This window comes from Notamacropus eugenii, chromosome 4 (assembly GCF_028372415.1).
Source record: "Notamacropus eugenii isolate mMacEug1 chromosome 4, mMacEug1.pri_v2, whole genome shotgun sequence".
Taxonomy (NCBI): domain Eukaryota; kingdom Metazoa; phylum Chordata; class Mammalia; order Diprotodontia; family Macropodidae; genus Notamacropus; species Notamacropus eugenii.
The window spans coordinates 471,429,316-471,452,177 of NC_092875.1; the positions used below are offsets into that span (position 1 = coordinate 471,429,316).

A 22,862-nucleotide genomic window follows, 5' to 3' on the forward strand; every position below is an offset into this window, starting at 1 on the left:
TATCTATCATATAATCAAAGCAAAAAACATTTTCCAGAGTTTTTTTGCTAATAATTTTCTAAATTTCAGCTCTGCTGGTATTGGTGTTACTTGTTAAGACTAATACATTCTTCCTATGAAGTTTGGTGATGCTAGCGTAGCATGCATTTTCCAGGACTACATGAAAACTAAACAAACTTTTTAAAATGCATCTTATAAATAGCATCAATCATATGGACTTTGCAAAAGTAGCCCACATAACCTCATAGTTGAACAGATAAATATCTTTATGCCAAAACAGATACATTCTTCCCTAGATGAGAACAGATAATCAAGAGTAGACTTTAGCATTTATCTAATCAAATCACAAAAGATTTTTTAAGAAGAGTTCTCTGTGGTGACTTATATACTTTTGTCTTTTTGCTATATACTTATTATATACTTTTGTCTTTCTTTGAAAAAAGACTTTATTAATCACTTATAATGGTTTCATATCCATTTACTTAATTCCAGTTAATGGCAATAATATTGGGTCTTCATTGTGAAGGGAAAATATACACAGTATTATCCCCAAGAACTATTTTTCTTTTCCCTCCCCAATGCTACATATATACCTTATTTGGAATATATAACCCAAAATGGTCAAAGTTTGATTTTCCATATAAGAAAAAAAATTTCTAAGCCAAATCATGCTTACCAGAATCATGATTTGAAACCAACATATCAAAGTAAAAATTCAAATGCAATCTTACTCATCTTACTTTTTAGGTAAAAATATGGTTCTTCAAGACAGACTATTAGTCAAATAAAACTCTTCTGTAAAACACAAAATAATAAGCATCTGTATCAGACTAACCCATTTATTTGGTACATTTTTAAGTTAAGAAAAAGTAAAGAGATGCAACTACATAAAGAAAAATGAATCACATTCTCACACCACTTGAACACACAAAGCAGTGGCTAATCATAATAAAATGTGGAATGGACCCCATGTTTAATGAAAAAAAATCATTCAGTATTGAGAAATATTTTAAGCCTCTAACTTCACTGAATCCAGAACTGAACGTGCTTCTTTATATTCTTCAGATTCTTCCAAGTCTTTTTCATTTTCCTAAAATAAAATAATAAAAAAAGTTCTTTCCAATTCAATTAAATTCAAAAAGTATTTATTAAATGCCTACTATGAGTCATCTGACACAAAGTTATTTGTTACAATTCTAGCATTGATAACAACCATGAAAATCTTATAAATCAGAGGGACTTGACTACCAGGTATCATGTTATATCTCTAGATATGGATCAATTCAATCATGTTCCTTTCAGGATAGAGGAGATGACACTTTTTGTAGTTGGATATTACTGTATGAATAAATCATTCTAATGAATATTTGTATAGCATATCCTTACTATAATGATAATTATGACACCATCAGGAATTAAGTAAGGCAGTAACTATTTAAATAAACTTTCACAAAAACATTTTAAAAATTCAATCATTTTAATATAAATTATATTTTATATGATATAAAAGGTAAATTACTATTTTAATTACTTGTCTATTATTTGAGTTTAAAGTAGTATTACTTTTATCGTCTGGCCAAATTTTTTGAACATTCAGAAACATTTACAGACCCGGTATAAATGTTTAATATTTACGACAAAATACTCATGTCTTTATGCCACAGAAAAATAAATCAGTTACTGAACTGGTACTGGAAAAGAATGCACTCTTCTGGTTAAATTGTTACTTAGGAAAGTCAATCTTCCTATTTCTCTGGATTTTTTTATGCATTTTTTTCCCTGATACTATCTTTCAAAGGATGCTTACCAGTTACACGGCATGATAACAGGTGACAAATCAGGATAGCCTGCTACATTTGTGTAAATTATAGGCATTTTGGTTTTTTTAAAAACTTAAATATAGACAAAGAAACAAATGTGTGGCCAATTACAAATATGTTGAAGATTATAATAGTGAATTACTAGAGGGAAGAGAAACAGAGTGAAAATAAATTTGCTCTAAGTTTTCATGTACTAAAAAATGTACAGGTAACATACTGAAGAAGGACTAACTTTAACTGTTTCCTAAACTTCTCTATTAGCTTACACCAGGTCTTTATTCTTTTTATCTTCTTTGAGGATACTGATGTTCTGGACATCATGTATAACGTACGATCCTAAGACAACATTTGTAAGTGGTTTTACAGAATCGCCCTCTTAGGCTACTATTCTCGCAATGAGGGAGTTAATGAGTGTGCTGCTATCCAAAACAGTACTTTAACAGGGCGGGTACTCCACTTTTATGCCCCTGCTTCTAAACAGCCTCTTCCTGTCTGACTGCCAATAATTCAGGTCTTTCCCCTTTACAATAGTTTTAAAGATTCTTGAAAGGTTTATATAAGTGAATAAATGCTATAGAGTTGGGGGAAAATTGTCAAATAATACAGTAAAATTTGAAAACTTTATCAAATATAGACCTAGGATCAGTGCAATATGTATATTCAAGGCAAATAAAGTCTGTAGCCACCATACAAGAATATATACCATATATATATATACACATATATACATATATTTTTAATAATCTTAAAATATCTCATGAAAAAAATTAGTAATATGGCTTAGATAACTTTTTACTTTTGAAAAAAAATTATGTAGGAAAATAACATTTCAGGAAGACAACTGTGTGGCTAGTAATTAGGTAAAGAAACAAATAAAAGATAATGTGGCGTAATGGGTGGAGCTGGAGACCTGAATTCAAGTTCCATTTTTGCCATACTAGTTATGTGAACCAGGACAAATCACTTTAATTTCTCTGTGGTTCAGCTAATTCTTGAAGATTTTAAGTTGCAAAACAATTACTGATCTACTTTGGCAGGAGCGTGCCCAACGGAGTTTCCTATGTGGAATTAATCATATACCTGGATTTAAAAAAGAAAAGCCAATACAAAACTGGGATTAGCAGAAGAGAGACTAGAATTCATCAGAGCATTTACTACTTAATTAATGGTGCACATCTTTGGTCCTTTGTGAATATCTGAGCAATGCTTGAAATTTCCTGTGTATAGAAAACTGGAAAAGAAGAAAGTAAAAACTGTTTGTCCCTATTCCTCAAACTTCGTAATTTATAGAACAGCTTCCCCTCTGAATCAGGAGGTCTTAATACTTGCATGTATAGTAAAAATGCTTTTAATCTAGATCCAAACACTACTGAGTGGAGGGGGGGGGGGGGGGGAGGCAGAGGCAATATCTATTTAGTATTAGATCTTAGACTGATATGAGTATTTGGGTCTGAAAAAATCTGGATTCTTTTTTACAAGTTCCATATTAATGAGAAACATTTGGGTACTTCAGATGAAAAGTCCATATTTATCCTTTATGTGTAGAATAAAATACTTAAGCAGGAAGTGAATGTAACCAAGTAATTCAAAGAGTTGCTAAAAGAAATCAATCTTTAAAAAAGGTGGCACAGTTGCATCCTCTGACAGCTATCAATTCAAATTCACTTATATTTAATGTTAAGTTTGTACAAAAGGGACAAACATGTTTGAAAACATCACTACAGTTGATAACTAAGACCAGGATCTATAATACAATTTTTTTGCCCTGTAATAATGTCATAATGCAACTGAATTGAAAATTTTCAACAGATCTTTTGTAACGAATTAAGATTTGAGTCTTCAGCGTATTTGGTTGAAAAAGGCCTAAACTATAAGCTACAATATGCCCTGTTTTACATACCAACAACTGTAGAAGATCAGAACGTGCAGCTTCCAATCTACGTTGACAATCTGGAATCATCATTCGAGATTCTTGCAAAATTTCTGTCTATAAATATAATAATGTTAAATGTTTTTAAAAATGAGGTATCTCAGAATATACTATATTCAAAACCTTAAGTAAACAGATATTTTAGAGAAATTAAAAATTGTTAGAGCTTTTCTAATTTGAATATTCAACAAATAATATTCTACTTCTTCAACAAGGAATTGCTTAAAATACCTATATTTGTCAAAATGGCGTTAGAAAAACATGATTGACATTATTTTAAAGCTTACCATAAAATTTTAAAAATTGAGTTAAATAAATGAAGTATCTTTGTATTCATCTTTTTCCATGTTAAGTGAAAATTAACAAGTAAAAGCTTTCCAAAGCATGTTAGTTTAAAAAGGCTATTTAAAAGAAACTATTTCTCCTGCTGTCACAAAGCACCTTCATCCAAAATGGGATCAGCTGGTTATATAAATATCTCCTGCATCTTTTGAGTAATAAAGAAAAACAGTGTTCAGATAATACCACATAGAGATAATTACTGCATGAAAAAAGTTATTGAGTTATTGATCACATCGTGTGCACACGGCAGGAGGTTCTCCCTGAAAGACAAAGGTAAAGAAAAATGAAAAGCCAAGACCAGCAGGTTCATATTTTTGATGCTTATCATGCATAAAAAGTTATTACTTATCCTTGTGCTTCATTTTAGGAAAGAGATTATTCTCACCATGCAGTTTGAGTCAAATTACCAACCTGGCACCCCTCTGAACCTGAACACTTGGCCATTCCAACTGAAAACACTACAGAATTAAACACAAGAATACTGATTCTGGGGCATATTTTTTCTGGAATCAAAATCCATTGTTCAAAACTGGCTGTATGAAGTATAGTACAATGAAGCAAGTCATAGTAGAAGAAAAAAAAAATCAAATCTATGAGTGTGAAACCCAATTGATAAATGGGTCAGACACATGATTACAAGACTGAACTTTTTAAAAATTTTATTTATTTTTAGTTTGCAGCATTCATTTGCATAAGATTTTGAGTTCCAAATTTTATCCCTATCTCTCCCCACCTCCCCTTCCAAGACGGCCAGTAATATAGACTCTACATATACACTCATATTGAACCGATTTTCACATTAAGAGTATGCTTTTCTTAAAATGGCACAACATTCTTTATGTAGGAGTTTTTTCCTTAAGTTAAATGAAAAGGAACCAATATTGTGGTCCTACTATGAGCAAAGCCCTGTTGTGCTGTGTGCTAGGAACTGCTGCAAAAGCAGCTTAACAAGAATGTTTTAAAACAAGCAAGGACCTTTTCTCAAATGGGTGTGAAACCTGAACTTTGGGGAGTGGGGAGCCAAGGCAACTGAGGTTAAGTGACTTGCCCAAGGACACACGGCTAGTAAGTGTCAAGTTTCTGAGGCTGGATTTGAACTCAGGTCCTCCTGGCTCCTTTCACTGCACCACCTAGCTGCCCCTGAAACGTGTACTTTTAACAAGTTTACATTTCTATTTCTCTTGTGGTTTGAACTGATTTAAGAAATAAATGACCCTTATTTTCTTAGGAAAAAAGAACTTAGAACCAAAAGGCAAATACGGAAGGATTTCAATTACACTGCATTTCAAAATATGCTTGCTTTTTACATAGTTCCAGCTCCCTTTTTGCTAAGAACAAAAGATTTTTAAAACATTACAAATCTTTCCTTGTTTAGTAGTTTCTTTTGTTACTTTTTCCTGCAAATCAGACTAATGAATTTACAATTCATTCATCTGTATAGCAATGGAAAATGTAAATGAATAAGACTGTCAAAACGTAAGACTGTGATTCTGCCCCCATTACTAATCAGAGGAGGGATCAGGAAGGCAGCATTCTTCAGTTTATTTTCTAACCAGTGAAGGGGTTAGGTAGTCCAAAACAACTGTTACCAAAGCAGGATTGAGGAGAGACCTAACATCAGTTATCTTGACACATTCTAAGCAAGGAGGATTTCCGAAGTAGCTCAGATAATTAATGTTACTTGCCTAGTAGGGTGGTGGAACTTCACAATGCTAAAACTCTTTAAAATGAAGCTACAAAAATGAAGGAAACTAGCATTTCTATGAATTATTAACAAAACAATATTCCTTGAAGGTGTATGTAGGGATATTTCCATCAACATAGTAATCACCTATATTTACTGCTGGGATTTCCTTTATTTTCTCTACTTTATATCTTAAACCTCTTCTCCCTTCCATTTCCTTTGGCTGCAGTCACTCCCTCGACTTGTCCTTTGACATCATCTCCTCCACTAGCTCGTCCTTTTGTTCGTTTCTCCCCTTTGCCACTCTACCACCATCAGCTCTGGTTATGAAAAAAGTATCAGCTTTCCCATATCCTTAGAAAAAAGCTTTTCTTTGCTCATTGTCACCAATATTATTCAATATTGTATTAAAAATGCTAGCAACAGCAACAGGAAAAGAAAAAGAAACTGAAAGGATCAGAATGGGCAAGGAGTTAACAAAACTATCTCTTTCTGCAGATGAGATATGATGATATACTTGGAAAATTCTAAAGATTCTACTAAAAAACTAGTGAAACCACTAATTTTTAGCAAAGTAGCAGCATACAGAATAAACTCACATAAATCATCAGCACTTCTATAGATCATTAACAAAACCCCACAAGGAGAGTTAGAGACACTCAATTTAAAATAACTACAGAGAATATAGAATACCTGAGAGTATACCTACCAAAACCAAACCAGGAACTACATGAACATAATTACAGAACACTTTTTAGATCTATCAGATTGGCTAAAATAATAGAAGGGGAAAGCAACAAATGCTGGAAAGGATGTAGAAAAATTGGGATGCTAATTCACTACTGGTGGGAACTGAACTGATCCAATCATTTTGGAAAACTCTCTGGGATTATGCCCCAAGAGTTATAAAACTATACAACCTTTGACCCAGTAATACCACTATTACATCCCAAGGTGATTGGGGAAAAAGGAAAATAACTTATATATTCTAAAATGTTTATACCCCAATTGATAAATGGCCAAAGGATATGAACAGGAAGTTTTCAGACAAAGAAATTAAAGCTATCTACAGTCATATGAAAAAAATGCTCTAAGTCATTATTGATGAGAGAAATACAAATCAAAACAACTCTGAGGTACCACACCCCATCTATCAGGTTGGCTAACATGACAAAACAGGAAAACTATGAATGCTGGAAAAGATGTAGGAAAATTGGAACACTAATGCATTGTTGATGGATCCGTGAACCAACCATTTTGGAGAGCAATTTGGAACTATGTCCAAAGGGCTATAAAAATGTGCACAGCCTTTGATCTATGCCATTTAGGGCTGTATCCCAAAGAGAGCATAAAAATGGGAAAAGAACTCACATATACAAAAATATTTACAGCAGCTTTTTTGTGGTGGCCAAGAACTGGAAACTGAGGGGATGTCCATTAGCTGTGGAGGAGCTGAGCAATTTGTGGTATATAAACACAATGGAATACTATTGTGCTGTAAGAAACGATGACCAGGCCCCTTCAGCAAAACCTGGAAATCGAACTGAATGGAAGCTGAACTAGGTGAGCAGAACCAGAAGATTGTCCATAGTTACAGCTACGTTGTGAGAGGACTTTGACAGACTGAGCTCTTCTCGGGAAAGCAAGGTCCTAAGACAACTCCAAAAGGCTCATGGTGGAAAATGCTGCCACATGCAGGGAAAGGCCTACAGTCTGAGTGGAGAACAAAGCGTATTGTTTGCTCTCTTTTTTGTTTTGCTTTGTTTCTTCTTTCTTGTCGTTCATCCCATTGATTCTAACTTTTCTTTACAACGTGACTAATACGAAAATATGTTTAATATGAATGTATATGAAGAGCCTGTATCAAGACTGCATGACATCTTGGGGAGGGGGAAGGGTAGAGAGGTGGAGAAAACTTAAAACTCAAAAGTTTGTGGAACTCAATATTGAAAATTAAAAATTAATTAATTAAAAATATTGATAGCAGCTCCCTTTGTGGTGGTAAAGAACTAGAAATTGAGGGGATGTCTGTCAATTGGTGAACGGTAAAACAAGCTGTGGCATATGATTGCAATGGAATATTATTGTGCTACAAGAAATGATGAACTAGTTGATTTTAGAAAAACATGGAAAAACTTACACAAAATAATGAAGAGTGAAGAGGGCAGCACCAAAACACTGTACAGAGTAACAGCAATCTTGTCCTGAAAACAACTTTGAACAACTAAGTCATTCTGAGTATTATAAATACTCAAGTCAACCACGAAGGCCCTATGAGGAAAGATGCTATCTATAGCCATAAACAGATGTAAACATACATATGTGTCTAACGGTAGCCTTCTCTAGGGCAGAGTGGGGAGTGCACAGCAGAGAACAAAAGAAAGCACAGAAGAGGAACGTAGTTTTGAAAATAATGTCTAGTATTTATTACATAGTTTTAAAAAATAACTGAAACATAAATTCATGGCTTTATATTGGAAACTCTCATGTTGTGCTGTGTATATGGAAACGTTCTTTTTGGGGATCTTTTTATTTAAGTTCAAAATGAATAAATATTTTAAAATTAAAAAAAAAAAGTCTCTTGAGACTGTATCTCCCTCTAGCTATATTCTACCCCTTTCCCTTCACTGTCAAACTCCCAGAACATTAACAAGCACCCAGGTCCCAAACCCTGCCCATGTGGCTTCACTGAAGCTGCTTCTTCAATGTAGCCAATGACCCCTTCCTTCACTGAGCATCTTTTCTCCTTCCTCACCTTTGTTGGCCTCTCTGCTACTTCTGATACTTTTAACAACTTCCTCTTCCCTAGACCCTCTCTCGGCCTGTATGAGCCCACTCTCTCATATTTCTCCCAACTGACCAGGCCTTCTCATGGTTCCTTGTGCCTCTCATACTCGCCAAGCCCCAGCTCTGGCCTGAGTCTTCTAGGTTCTGTCTCTTGCTGGGCTCACATTCAGTGATAACTCCTAAAGCTATATATCCAATACTGATCTCTCAAACTCCAGTTCTGAATGATCAAATGCCTGCAGAGTATCCTGCGACACTTTCCCCCAACTACCCCTCTGAACCTTTCTTAACTTTGTTCTCTTTCTCCATCTCCTGCTGCCTCCCCACCTCCCTCTATCCTATCCAATAACTGCCAAGTCCTGTCAATTTTACTTCTATAAAATACTGCTAGCATCCATCCTACACTCCCCATTCACATGGTCATCACCCTAGGAGAAGCATTCATTACCTCTCACCCTGACTACTGAAATAGTTTCCAAAATGCTCTCTGTTTCCAGCTTCCTCTCTCTTTAATCTGTCTTCCACACTACAAAAATATTCAAGGTACAGGTGTGCCTATGCTATCTCCCACTCAAAAGCCTTCAATGGCTCCCTCCTGTCTTTCGATAAAATACCAACTCCTCATATCCTGGCCATTAATTATTAATATTTATTATTAGTAGTAGTATTTTCATATTAATATTAATAATCAATTAGTGCCAATACTATGATTCCAACCTACCTCTCTGGTACTATTTTCCCGTTATACATTCTATGTTTCTGTTGGGCAGGATTACTAGCTGGTTCTCAAACTTCACATTCCATCTCTGGCCTGCAGGTTATCAGGGAAGGCTCGGAATGCACTCTGCTCAACTTCACCACTCAGAATTCCCCTGATTCCCTCCTGCTATTCCCTTTAGTTATTTATCTCTATTGCTATCGCCTAAGAAGAGGAAATGCTGCGTGAGGGTAAGGAGTGCCTTCCTTTGTTTCTGTATCCCTGGCATAATCCCTTACACATTTTAGGTAATTAACAAACATTGGCTGAATGGAAGTGAACAAATACACCATGATAGTTTAGGAAGTATTTTCATAATTATCTCAGTTGCAATTCTAATGGAGTCATCTTATTTGCAGAAATATACAGTTATAAGACACTTTAATGTGATGTCTTTCACATCAGTTTTGTTTGGGAAAACACTGATTAATTTAAATACGTATGTGAATCAATTAGGGTTTCCTTACATTTATTTAAAATAGAATTTTACCTGTTTCTTAATGGCATAGTTTTCACCATCTTCAGCTTTCATTTTTTCAACTTTTTCTTCTTGCTGTTTTGCTTCTTTTTCATACATTGATTTTTCTTTGATCAACCTACAAATAAATCATATTTTCTTTAATCAATGTTCTTTTTCCTACAGAAAACCTGTCATAGATTGAAAAAAACAATTTTGAAAACATCACAGATTCTTAAAATGCAAACAATACAAACTGATTTGGGAAGGTGGGAAGCATAGTGGTATATTGTGGCTGTATCTATAATCAAGAGAAGTTATTTCTAGTTAAATTGTGTGTAACTGATTACAAAGTAATTAAAAAGTCTCAAAAGTCTGTGCTCATTTTACTTTAAAACTGTGATTTAATACACCTGTGCAAGGTATAATCCCTTATGACATAAAAAGGATGTTACCAAAGTTAGATGAAGAAGTTTAGGGACATGGAGGCTGAGCACAGGACTGGGAGAAGGCAGTACTGACTGTCTTCATAAGTGGCCATGGTTGAGCATAAACCTTTTCAATCTTAACTAGGATAATCCATGGATAATAAGTGTGCAGTCCTTAACTATCTCTGCATTAACAACTGTTCTAGTTTTATAGCACCTAGGGAAAAAAGCTTATGCTCCAGTAGCATTTGTCTTCATGAATCCAGGGTTACCTCTATTCCACAGTAAGGCAACAGGTAATGCATTATATGAACTGAAATTAGTCACAACAGTTAAATGTTCTGCATTTTAATATATGGACTACTTAAAAAGTCAAGTATATTTTTTGTAAAGTTGGACACAAGTCTACAGATCCTCTGAAATCTATGCATGGACCTCATGGTTAAGAACTTCTATATTAGATCATGGATAAAAAGAATGGTTTTGCATTTTTGGGGGGGGGGGGAGGTTTACAGGAAGAGGAAGGAAATGTTGAATACAAAAAAGATTGATTCTTTCACATAATTTAATAAAAATGAAATGATACTGCTCTGTAGATGTGTGTGTTCATCCTTCATTGCCGAAGAAGACCATGCCATCAGAGAAATAATGACATGACTTGCACTTGACTTTGTTTTGAGTGAGGGAGGGCTGTGCAGGTCACCAGCCTCACTTCTCCTCCAGAGCCATCTGAATCCAGTGACCAGATATTCATCAGGATGACTGGAGACGACCCAGGATGAGGCAACTGGAGTTAAGTGACTTGCTCAAGGTCACACAGCTAGTGAGTGTCAAGTGTCTGAGGTGAGATTTGAACTCTGGTCACTTACAGAACCCAGTGAGTAATTTTCCTTATGGGAACAAAAGGGGCAACTTACCATAGCTATATATGTGCCTCTGCAGTTAAAAAAGAAAGAAAGAAAATGAAGAAAAAAACCTTGTTACTCCAGTTTGTTGTTGATTAATACTAACGATAAAGCAACTTTATGTGGATTACAAAGGATATCCTAGCACTGTCCCTTTACCTTGGAAATGCTTCAGACTTGTTAGACCCATCTGGGACCAGAGCAGACCCCAGGAATAGTCCTGGCCCAGATCCAAATCTGCTCTCTAGTCTTTCCAGCCCCTGAAGTTTAACCAGGTCAGTGTATTGAATGGGTAGTACGCAAAAAATACCCAGTGAAAAATAGTTCACTGCAGGGCAACTATAGAAAGCAATTTGGGTGGTATGCAAAAAATACCCAGTGAAAAACAGTTCACTGCAGGGCAACCATAGAAAGCAAAGATGGAAATGCTAAATTCGGTATGGTACTTGAAAGGAATACATTATTAATATTTTTAAAGGACTTGAAATATAGACCTCTGGAAGTCTGATTGTATAATAGCAAATATTACTTTGAGAGATTTGAAAGAAACTACACAAATCAGAAGCGTTACTATTGACGCCTAAATAGATCTAGACTAGAAATATTACATGGCAGGGATTCTTAATCCGGAATCCATGAACTTAATTCCTAAAACATTATGATCAGTATGCTTCCGTATAAGGAGTTTCCTTATGTATTTAAAAATGTTATTCTGAGAAGGGGTCCACTGGCTTCACCAAAAGACAGCTAAAGATGTCTATGACACACACAAAAAAGTGAAGAACCCCTTACATAGCAGATCACAGTTTTATAAATTTAGGACTGGAAGGGTCCTTTAGAGGTCATCTAGTCTAGTTTCTTCATTTTACAGATGAAGTTTGGGGAGAATGGTGAAGGAGTTCTTGGACCTAAATTTGAATCCTGTCTGCCATTTAACTATGGCAAATCACTTAACCTTTGAGGAACATGTTTCCTCAACTATAAAATAAGGGTTGGGCTGTATGACCTCTAAGGTTCTTTCTAGCTTTGTCTGAATAATTCTGTAAGTCACTAACTCAAAGCTACGTACAGTGGGCAGAGCTAGCATTTTAACTCAAGTCCTCTGATTCCAAATCCAGAATGCTTTCCCACACATGGGATTTTCATACAACCTACGAAATCAAAAGTACTTCTGTGATCCCACAGTCCAAGTCCCATAATGTACAGAATAGAAAAGTAAGGCCAGTAGGGGATAAATGACTTATTCAAACTCAATTCTTCTCTCCCTCGCCCCCTTCTCTTTTCCTGCTGGTCCAGCCCTGTGAATCATTGGTCAAGGAAATGCTATGGAAATATCCTTTACTTACTTACATCTACAACTGTTTTGAAAATTACAGTCTTTGAGAGTTTTCTGTGGAGCTGTTTGCCCAGAGTCACAAAGCTAGAAATGGAACATGTACCCAGGTCTTCTTAATTCCAATGCCAATTCACTATGACTGCAACACAGTCTCACAGAAGATTTTCTTTTTGGCCCTATCATCTGCAAATAGATTAATCTTAAAGAAATTAAAGATGTTTTCAATGTGGAAAAAAACTTGAAAAGATATAACCAGTAAACTAACTGGTATTTATGTGGTCCAAAAGTAGATTTTTAAAACTTGGGTCATTCTTTATAGAACCTTTACAATTTCAAGGGAGAGTAACATTTACCAAATAAAACTATGGCATTTTGAAAATAATAAACTCTGCAAAGTTTAGTCATTATAGATGATAATATACTTTAATATTCTTCTAGTTATCTGTATTATGGATGTTACAAGCAATTTTTCTTATAAAGCTCTGCTTTCCTTTTCCCTCTTCTCCGTCTCTGACCTCAAAGTGCCTTTTTACTCACAATGACTATTGTTTCTCTCTCCCTTCCTTTATGTCTATCCTCACTGTCAAATTTCTCCCTGACACTCTTACTTTTCCTTTCTCCTAGTCCTTCCTCTGATAGCCTCCCCTCATTTTCAGCTATAGTTAAGAAATACAAGATTTTCACTTACTGTGTCAAGTGGTGTGCTAAGTTTTAAGTATACAAGCACAATCAAGTAAAATAGTTCCTGCCTTCAAAGTGCTTACATTCTAACGAGCAACCAGACACACAATAGGAAACTGGAAGGGGGGAGGACACACTGAAGTGGCATGGTACAGCACTATCAGTGAAGTAGCACAGAGGGCTGGGACCCAGGCAAGGCAAAGCAAAAGCTGACCTGTCAGAGTAGAGCACCGAGTGAAGGGATAGATGGAGGGAGGGAGGGAGGGAGGGAGGGGGAGGAAGAGAAGGGGGGAAGAAGAAAAGGGGAAGAGGAAGAGAAGGGGAAGGGAGGGGAGCAGAGGGGAGGGGAGGGGAGAGATATTTAAAGTTTGAACAATGCTTTCCTCACAACAAATACTGTGAGACAAGTGCTATATTACTTCTATTTTAAAACAAAGGAATCTGAGGCTTTAGGAGACATAAGTGTCTTTTGTATGGTCACAGTTAATAAGTAATCTAAAATGAGATCTGAACTAGTGGTTCCTGACTCCAAGATCGGCAAATTCTTTTTCTCTAGAATATGCCAAAGGCACATATTAACGAATTTTTAAGCATTCACAAAAGTAAAAGAATAACAAAAATAATAATCATTTTCACTACCTAATGCTATTACTGCAATTAATATTGAGGATAAAAAGGGTCTGTCTCGTAGTGATTCAATTTTCAGGCAACATCAACAGTAGGTTGTAGAATTGATGGGAAAGAGAAACAACCAAAATAATAAAGCTTTGAAATCTGGCAAATTACGCTAAGAAGTTCAGTAAATAGTACTCTTTCCTCAGTGAAAGAGAAAGGCGGAATTTATTATTTGTTGTTGGCTTTGTTTTCTCGTAAAATCCATTATTTATTTATTTTTAGCCTTTTAAAAAACAAATTTGAATTCTCCTCTCCAGCACCTTATCCACTGTTCCCCTGGATGCCTCTGTGATCTCCAGCCCTTCTCCCATCCACTGAGAAGGTAAGCTATGTGATTATCAATTATACATGTGAAACAATGCAAAATATATTTCCATATTAGCCATGCTTGAAAAAAGAAAGAAACAAAAAAGTGAGAAAATTATACTTCAATTTTCATTCAGAGTTCTCCAGATCTCTCTCTGGAGGTAGACAGCATTTTTTACCATGAATCCTTCAGAACAATATTGATCAGTGTAGTTAAGTCTTTCCCACTGAATCAACATTACAATGTCGCTGTTACTGCGTACAATCATCTTCTGGTTCTGCTCACTTCATTTTGCATATAAGTCTTTCCAGGTTTTTCTGAAACCATCTCCTTAGTCAATTCTAATAGCACAACAGTGTTCCTTCACAACCACATTCTACAACTTGCTCAGCTTTCCCCAATTGAATGACATCTCCTCAATTTCCAACTCTGCCACAATAAAAAGAGCTGCTAAAATATTTTTTTGTATATGTGGATCCTTTCCCCTTTTTTTATTATCTCTTTGGGATACAGACCTAATAGTGGTATTGCTGTATCAATGGGTATATACAGCCCCTCTAGAATCTGGGTGAGGTTGGGTGGGTGGGGAATACAAGCCAGGTGGCACGATGAGAAGAAAGCTAGGAAAGTGGTATGAAGGTCTGGATTCCCAGAGCTAAGAGACCCACTGAGGATGGTAATCAGGCAGGATGGTGAAAAAGCAGAGAAATGTTTTAAAATATCATACTCACAAATATCCAAAGTACCTATATTTGTATATAATACACATACAAGTTCTAAAATGAGAAACTGGAATTAAGAGGCTATAGTCAAAGTTCAATTCATTATTAAATTCATTCATAAATCACTAGTCAAACCAGAATTCCGTAGATTTTGATGGTCTGGTTACGATTAGAGCAAGCAAACATTTTCTTTCTTTGAGGGAAAGGGGAGGGAATGAAATAAGCATTTATATAGTGCCTAGTACGTACTACATAACACTGTGCTAGCACACTGTGCTAAATGCTTTATGGATATCTCATCTGGTTCTTGCAACAACCCTGTGAGGCAAATGCTGCTGTTATCGTCATGGTAAAGAAACTGAGGCAAGGAGTTGAAGTGACTTTCCCAGGTCACACACTAATGAAGTAACGGGTCACATCTGCACAGACTTTGGCTCCTACCCCACAGCTGTATCTACTGTGCCATTTTGTACATGTAGATGCTTTTTAAGAGTTTCTTATATTTCAAAGATCCATTGCTGTGGGTGCAGCCTCCAGGGACCCTGACCGCATCTCCTTTCATTCCTTAGTAGATTGTCTTCATGAATTGCTGCTCTAGCTAAAAATATCACCAACGGGTGGCTAACCTCATGAAGAACTCCCTTCAAACCTGGTCCTTGATTTCCTTGGATGAAAGATGAAAGACTTAGGGTCTTTCCAGATTGGAAGGAAATTGAGTTTGATTAGCATAATCTTTAAATACAAAGGATCACCACCTTCATGCTATTATGAGGCTTTTGGTATGGGACATTAAGATAAGTGAATTATAGTACAATTTAAGATCTTTAAATAATGACTTTAAAACTTAAGGTTCTTAATAGATTTTCACCATCTTTGCTGTCAACCTCTGTTTTTGTTTTTTATCTGTCTTCATGTCTCCAGCGTGGCAGATGCTTAATAACACTGTTCATCTGACTTTGATCAACTTCCCCATCTTTTTCTGGAAAGCAGCAGAGAAGAGTCTAAAGAATATAGTATCTGAAGTCAGACCTGAGGTTCAATACAAGCTCTACGGCCTTCACTGTGGTCAAGTTACAACCTCACAAGGTTTCGGTTTCTTCATCTGTAAAACTGTGTGGGTGGGTGTGGGGGGTGGGGGGAATGTGGGACTAGGTAGCATCTCAGAAGACCCTTCTGAAAGAACTGCATCTATGATCCTATTAAAAATTAAACTGCCTACTTCTCTTCTTATTGTGAGAAGACAGTGGCATGCTTAGACACAGAGGAGGCCATACCCCCGAGAATATCACAATGGGATCTAAGAATATTCCATTCTTTGGATCAGTGAAATAGATTAGGCAAGTAATGCAAAGCAATAAATGATCACAGTAACCCAGTGCTAGATAAAACCAAAGATCCAAGTTTTGGGAGCGTATCTGACAAAAATTGCTAGGAAAACTAGAAAGCGTTGTTGGCAGAAACAAGCATTATATATATACATATACCAAGACAAGGTCAAAGTGGATACATGGTGTAGACATAAAGCACAAGCAAATTATGGAAGCATGGAAAAAATTACCTCTTAGATCTATGGATAAGGGAAAGAATTTATGACCAGACAGGAGACAGGGGATCAAAGGAAGTAAAATGGATAATTCTGATTACGTGAAATTAAAAACATTTTATGCAAACAAAACCAAGATGGCCAAACATAGAATAAAAGAAAAAACTGCAGGGAAAACATTTTTACAGTCAGGTTTCTCTGATTAAGGCCTCATTTCTCAAATATACAGGCAACTGAGTCAAACTTCTAAAACTAAGAACCACTGCCCAATTGATAAATGACCAATGGATATGAACAGTAAGTTTTCAGAAGAAATTAAAACTATAGTCATATGAAAAAAATGCTCTAAATCACTATTGATGAGGGAAATGCAAATTAAAACAACTCTGTGATACCACTTCACACCCTATGATTGGCTAACATGACAGAAAAAGAAAAGGACACTGACTGCTCAAAGGGCTATAAAACCATGCATACTCTCTGATGCAGAAATAGCACTATTAGGTAAGCAGCCTAAACATATCAAAGGAAAAGACCCTATATGTACAAAATATTTATAATAGTTATTGTGGCAAATAATTGAAAATTGAAGGGATGCCCACCAAACAGGGAATGGCTGAGCAAGTGGCAAATATGATTGTAATGGAACACTACTGTGCTATATTACTAAGGGGATGGTTTAAGAAAAAACCTGGAAAGATTAACATGAACTGATGCAAAGTGAAGTGAGCAGAACCAGGAGAATATTGCATATAATAAGAGTCATATGCTGTAATATGTAATATGCTGACCAACTATAAAAGACTTAGCCACTGACCAATACAATGATCTAAGATAATTCGAAAGGACTCATGATCCAAAATGCTATCACCCCCAGAGACAAAACTGATGCAAACTGAATACAAACTGAAGTATAATTTTTTCACTCTATTTTTCTTGCCCTTTTTAAATTTTTGCAACATGGCTGATATGGAAATACATTTCAGGTGTAACTGATCATATTGCTTGTCTTCTCAAGATGAGGAAGAGAAACTGGAGGGAGCAAAGAATCTGAAATCCTAATTTTTAAAAAAAGTTAAAAATTAATAATAATTGGGGGGAAAACCACTCTGATTGCTTACAGACTCCCTCATTTAGCTCAGGAATCCAAAGATTTATTCCAGGAGTTCTGAGAAGACCCTGGAAACTGGAGGGAGCAAAGAATCTGAAATCCTAATTTTTAAAAAAAGTTAAAAATTAATAATAATTGGGGGGAAAACCACTCTGATTGCTTACAGACTCCTCATTTAGCTCAGGAATCCAAAGATTTATTCCAGGAGTTCTGAGAAGATCCTGGAATAAACCAAGTGGGGTATGCAGAAAACAGTACAGGCACCCCCAGGAGGCTCTGGGAGGAATTAGTCAGTACTGTTCCTAGCAGCAGCCCACATCACTGGCAATGCTAGAGACCTATAGCTACAGAAGTCCGGAAAGAAAGCAGCCTTGGGAAAAGGGTGGTGGTGGGGTGGAAATCTAGACTGCACTAGTAGCTGGAACTCAGAGGCAAAGTCCAGTTGAAGCAGCCTTGGTCTGTGTCAGGAGACCAGTATGGGAGTAGGCCCTGAGCACAGCAGCTGGTAGAAAGGATGCAAGGCAGAGCCTGTAGTTAGGACTTGTGGCAAAAGGGAGTCCCTAGACAGATCCTAGAGTTAGCAGTTCTAGAGTCCTTTAAAGGAGGAACCCAAGAATTCAAGTATAATGGGGCCAGAACAAACATTACACAAGACTTAGTCTCTATAACTCAAAAGGAGAGAAGAGCTTGTAACATAATATTCCAAAAGGCAAGAGATAAAAATCTTACAATTAAGGACAAGTTATCTGGAAAAACTAAGTAAAATTCTACAAGGAAGAAAATGTATCTTTACTGAACTAGAGAATTCCCAAGCATTGCTGAGGGGGAAAAAACAAAACAAAACTGAATAGATAATCGGAAATGGAAAGGGCACCAAGGAAAGTATCTAAATAGGTTCTTTTAAAATGGAATATGAGGGTAGAGCCAAGATGGTGGAGTGAGAGCAAATATTCACCTAAACTCTAAGACAAACTCCTTCAGATACCACTTAAAAGAGAATCTGAACAAATTTTAGAGTGGCAGAATCGAATACGAGACAGAGTGTGGCAGATTTCCAGCCCAGGAAAGCCTGGAAGGTCAAAAGGAAGAATCTGTTTCACGGGGCTGGAGGAGCACACAGTGCACTGGTCAGATCAGCACAGACCCCATCATAGCAAAGCCGAGCAGGAAGCCCCAGGTGGTCTGAAGCAGGAGCAGCACTGAGGATTTTCAAACATATCAGCCCAGGATGGGAGTCCAGCAGAACTAAGCGAGGGAGAACCGCAGATCCCCAGGTAACTGCAGCAGCCACTCCTGAGACTATCAGCTGGCAGATTAAATGTCTATAAGTCACCTACTTGAACTTCCAGGAGCCAAGATGGCAGAGTGATTTGTAAATGCTATCTTCCTCCCTTGCTGAACTTGAAAAACTCAGAGAAAACTTCCCCAGGAAAAATCCTGGAACAGTGGGATCAGCTGAAGGGATAAACAGTCTTTTAACCCATGAGGACAGGAAAATGACAAAGGGGGTACCCTCTTGCTATGGCTGAAGGAGATCAGTACAGGACCGGAGCTGTCCCAAACAGCCACACCTCAGTGAACCAGGAGAAGATCCTCAACCCCAGCGGGTTAGAGCTTGTAATCGCCAACACCAGGAGCCCAGGTGTGCCTCAGCACAGGCAGGGGAATTGGGAAGACACTAGCACAGACGGGGTTCACCAACTGCTGAGCTTGCTTATGCTCAAGCTCAGGAGAGGAGACTTCCTGTGGTCAGACCACCCCTCCCCCACACTTAATGCAGCAACTTCCAGGGTAACTCTGAGGAAATTCAGAAAGAACTCACCTATCCTCTCCTTTGGCACATCAACCAGCTCAGCACCAGGTAAGCTGCAGCATTTTACCTTCTAGCTGAAAGAACCAGAGGCCATAATACACAAAGCCTCAAGTTCTAAGCAAAAGAACCACAGGACAGAGCTCCCTGTGCCCTAGAAGTAGAGATCCACTTTAAAAGCTGGGAAAAGGGTGATCATCATGAGCAAGAAGCAAAACAGAAAAGAAAAGATCACAGAATCTTTCTATGGAAGCAAGGACCAAAACACGAATATCAAAGAGGTCAGCATTGACACTGCACTCTCATCTGAAACATCAGAAGGGAATATGAACTGGAAGAGCTCAGCAAGGATTTCAAAAGCCAAATTAGAGAAGTAGAAGAAAAACTGGCCAATAATTTTAAAAATATGAAAAAAGAAATCATGGAAGAATTTAAAAGGAAAACTGAATAAAGGAAAAACAAAGCACAAGACCTAACTGGGAAAATTAGAAAAATGGAAAAGGACGTGCAAAACCTAACTGGAGAAAATAACTCCTTAAAAGGAACAATTGGGCAAATGGAAAAGGAGATGCAAAAGTTAACTGAAGAAAACAATCTATTAAAATTAGAATTGGGCAACTAGAAGCTAATGACCCTATGAGACATCAAGAATCAGTCAAACAGAATCTAAAGAATGAAAACATAGAAGAAAATGTAAAATATCTCATTGGAAAAACAACTGACCTGGAAAATAGATCCACGAGAGAAAAATCTAAGAATTACTGGTCTACCAGAAAACAATGATGGAAAAAAAGAGCCTGGAAAATATCTTCCACAAAATCATCAAGGAAAACTGCCCAGAGGTCCTAGATTCAGAGAACAAAATAGTCAAGGAAAGGATCCACCGTTCACCTCCTGAAAGGGATCCCAAACTGAAAATACCAAGGAATATCACTGCCAAATTCCAGAACTATCAAGTGAAGAAGAAAATATTGCAAGCAGCCAGAAAGAAACAATTCAAATATCAAGAAACTACAGTCAGGCTCACAGAGGACCTCGCAGCTTCTGCACGAAAAGATCAGAGGGATTGGAATATGATATTTTGTAACACAAGGGAGCTGGGACTACAACCAAGGATCAATTACCCAGCAAAACTGAGCATAATATTTCAGGCAAAGAGATGGACATTCAATGAAATAAGAAATTTCCAGACCTTCCTGAAGAAAAAGCCAGAGCTCAATAGAAAATGTGATCTTCAAAGATAAGTCTCAAGAGAGGCATAAAAAAGTAAACAGGGGAAAAAAAAACTTGTTATTCAATGCAGGCAAACTGTTTACATCCATATAAGGAAAGATTTATTTGTTAATCTTGACAACTATACAAATACTTGTATATTTATTGTGATATTTAAAAAGGATATACATAGATAGAGGGAGGGGCTATAAATTAAATGATGTGATGATAAAAATGGGATTTAAGGTTGCGAAGGGATTATAATGGGAGATGTGAAAAGGAGGCAGAAAAAGGTAAATTACATCACAGGAAGAGGCAAAAAACATTACATTACAGGGAAAGAGGGGAGGGAGATGAGCACTGAGATTTACTCTCATCTAATGAGGCTCAAGGAGGGAACAACAAACAAGTATAGAAATCTGCCTAGCTCTACAGGCAGTAGGAGGGGAAGGGGGAAAGAAAAGGGAGGGGAGGCTAAAAGGGCGGGAAGAAGTAGTACAGGAAAAGGGGAGTAAAAGGGAGGGGGGCTGAAATAAAGGAGGGAAGTCTGGTGGTAAAAATTTAAAACTATTGTGGAGGGGAAGGAATGAGAGAGAACTAAAAGCATAAATGAGGGGAAAGAGGATGGAGGGAAAGACACAGTAATCATAACTGTGAATATGAATGGGATGAACTCTCCTATAAAACAGAGACAGATAGCAGAATGGATTAAAAACCATAATCCAACAATATGTTACTTACACGAAACACATCTGAAACAGGAGGATACATACAGGATAAAGGTAAAAGGTTGGAGCAGAATATATTATGCTACAGCTGATGTAAAAAAAAGCAGGGGTAGCAATCCTAATCTCAGACAAAACAAAAGCAGAAACCGATCTAATCAAAAGAGGTAAGGAAGGAAACTATATCCTGCCAAAAGGTCCCACAGAAAAATGAAGCAATATCATTACTAAATATATATGCATCAAGTAGGATAGCATTCAGATTCTTAGAAAAGAAGTTAAGGGAGTTACAGGAAGAAAGAGACAGCAAAACTATACCTGATAGGGGACCTCAACCTCCCCCTCTCTGGACTTGATAAATCTAACTTCAAAATAAACATGAAAGAAGTTAAGGAAGTAAATAAAACTCTGGATAAGATAGAGATGATTGATTTCTGGAGAAAACTGAATGGGGACAGAATGGAATATACCTTTATCTCAGCGGTACATGGCACATATACAAAAACTGATTATGTACTAGGGCATAAAAACCTCACAAGTCAGTGCAAAAAGGCAGAGATAGTTAATGCATCTTTCTCAGATCATGATGCAATACAAATTATATATAATACAAGGCCATGGAAAGACAGACCAAAAATTAATTGGAAACTAAATAATCTAATCCTAAAGAATGAGTGAGTTAAACAATCAATCATAGAAACAATCAACAATTTCAATTCAAGAGAATGACAATGATGAGATAACCCACCAAAACTTATGGGATACTGCAAAAGCATTTCTTAAGGGAAGTGCTATATCATTGAACACCTACACAAATAAAATAGAGAAAGAGGAGATCAATGAATTAGGCATGCAGCTGAAAAAGCAAGAAAAAGAACGAATTGAAAATCCCCAAGTAAATACCAAATTAGAAATACTGAAAACCAAAGTAGAGATTAACAAAATTGAAATTAAGAAAAATACTGAACTAATAAATAAAACAAAGATTTGGTTTTATGAAAAAACCAATAAAATTGATAAATCTTGGGTCAATTTGATTAAAAAAAAGAAAACCAAATTACCAATATCAAAAATGAAAAAAGGTGAACTCACCTCCAATGAGGAGGAAATTGAAACAATAATTAGAAATTACTTTGCCCAACTGTATGCCCACAAATTTGATAATCTAAGTGAGACAGACGAATATTTTTAAAAATATAAATTGCCCAGATTAACAGAAAAGGAAGTTGAATACTTAAATAACCCCATCTCAGAAAAGGAAATTGAACAAGCCATCAATGAACTCCCTAGGAAAAAATCTCCAGGGCCAGATGGATTTACAAATGAATTCTATCAAATGTTTAAAGAACAATTAATGCCAATGCTACACAGACTATTTGGGAAAATTGGTGGAGTCCTACCAAATTCTTTTTATGTTACAAGTATGGTTTTGCTACCTAAACCAGAAAGAGCCAAAACAGAGAAAGAAAACTACAGACCAATTTCTCTAATGAATATAGATGCAAAAATTTTAAATAAGATATCAGCAACTTACCATGAGAATAATACATTATGATTAAGTAGGATTTATATCAGGAATGCAGGGCTCGTTCAATATTAGGGAAACTATCAGCATTATTGACCACAACAA

The 22,862-nt window shown here is 36.5% G+C and overlaps 1 protein-coding gene across 2 annotated transcripts in view; it reads right to left on the reverse strand.

Annotated features, from left to right (window-relative positions):
* Positions 1 to 825: 825 nt before the first annotated feature.
* Positions 826 to 22,862, reverse strand: part of TBCA (tubulin folding cofactor A) — a 99,639-nt gene continuing 77,602 nt past the window's right edge. For both annotated transcript variants that reach the window (XM_072606399.1, XM_072606400.1), the window contains 3 exons: positions 9,811 to 9,916; positions 3,721 to 3,807; positions 826 to 1,090 (listed from right to left, as the gene is read on the reverse strand). In XM_072606399.1, the coding sequence (XP_072462500.1) occupies positions 1,010 to 1,090; positions 3,721 to 3,807; positions 9,811 to 9,916 (274 nt within the window). In that variant the 3' untranslated portion in view covers positions 826 to 1,009. The remainder of the gene's footprint in view (positions 1,091 to 3,720; positions 3,808 to 9,810; positions 9,917 to 22,862) is intronic.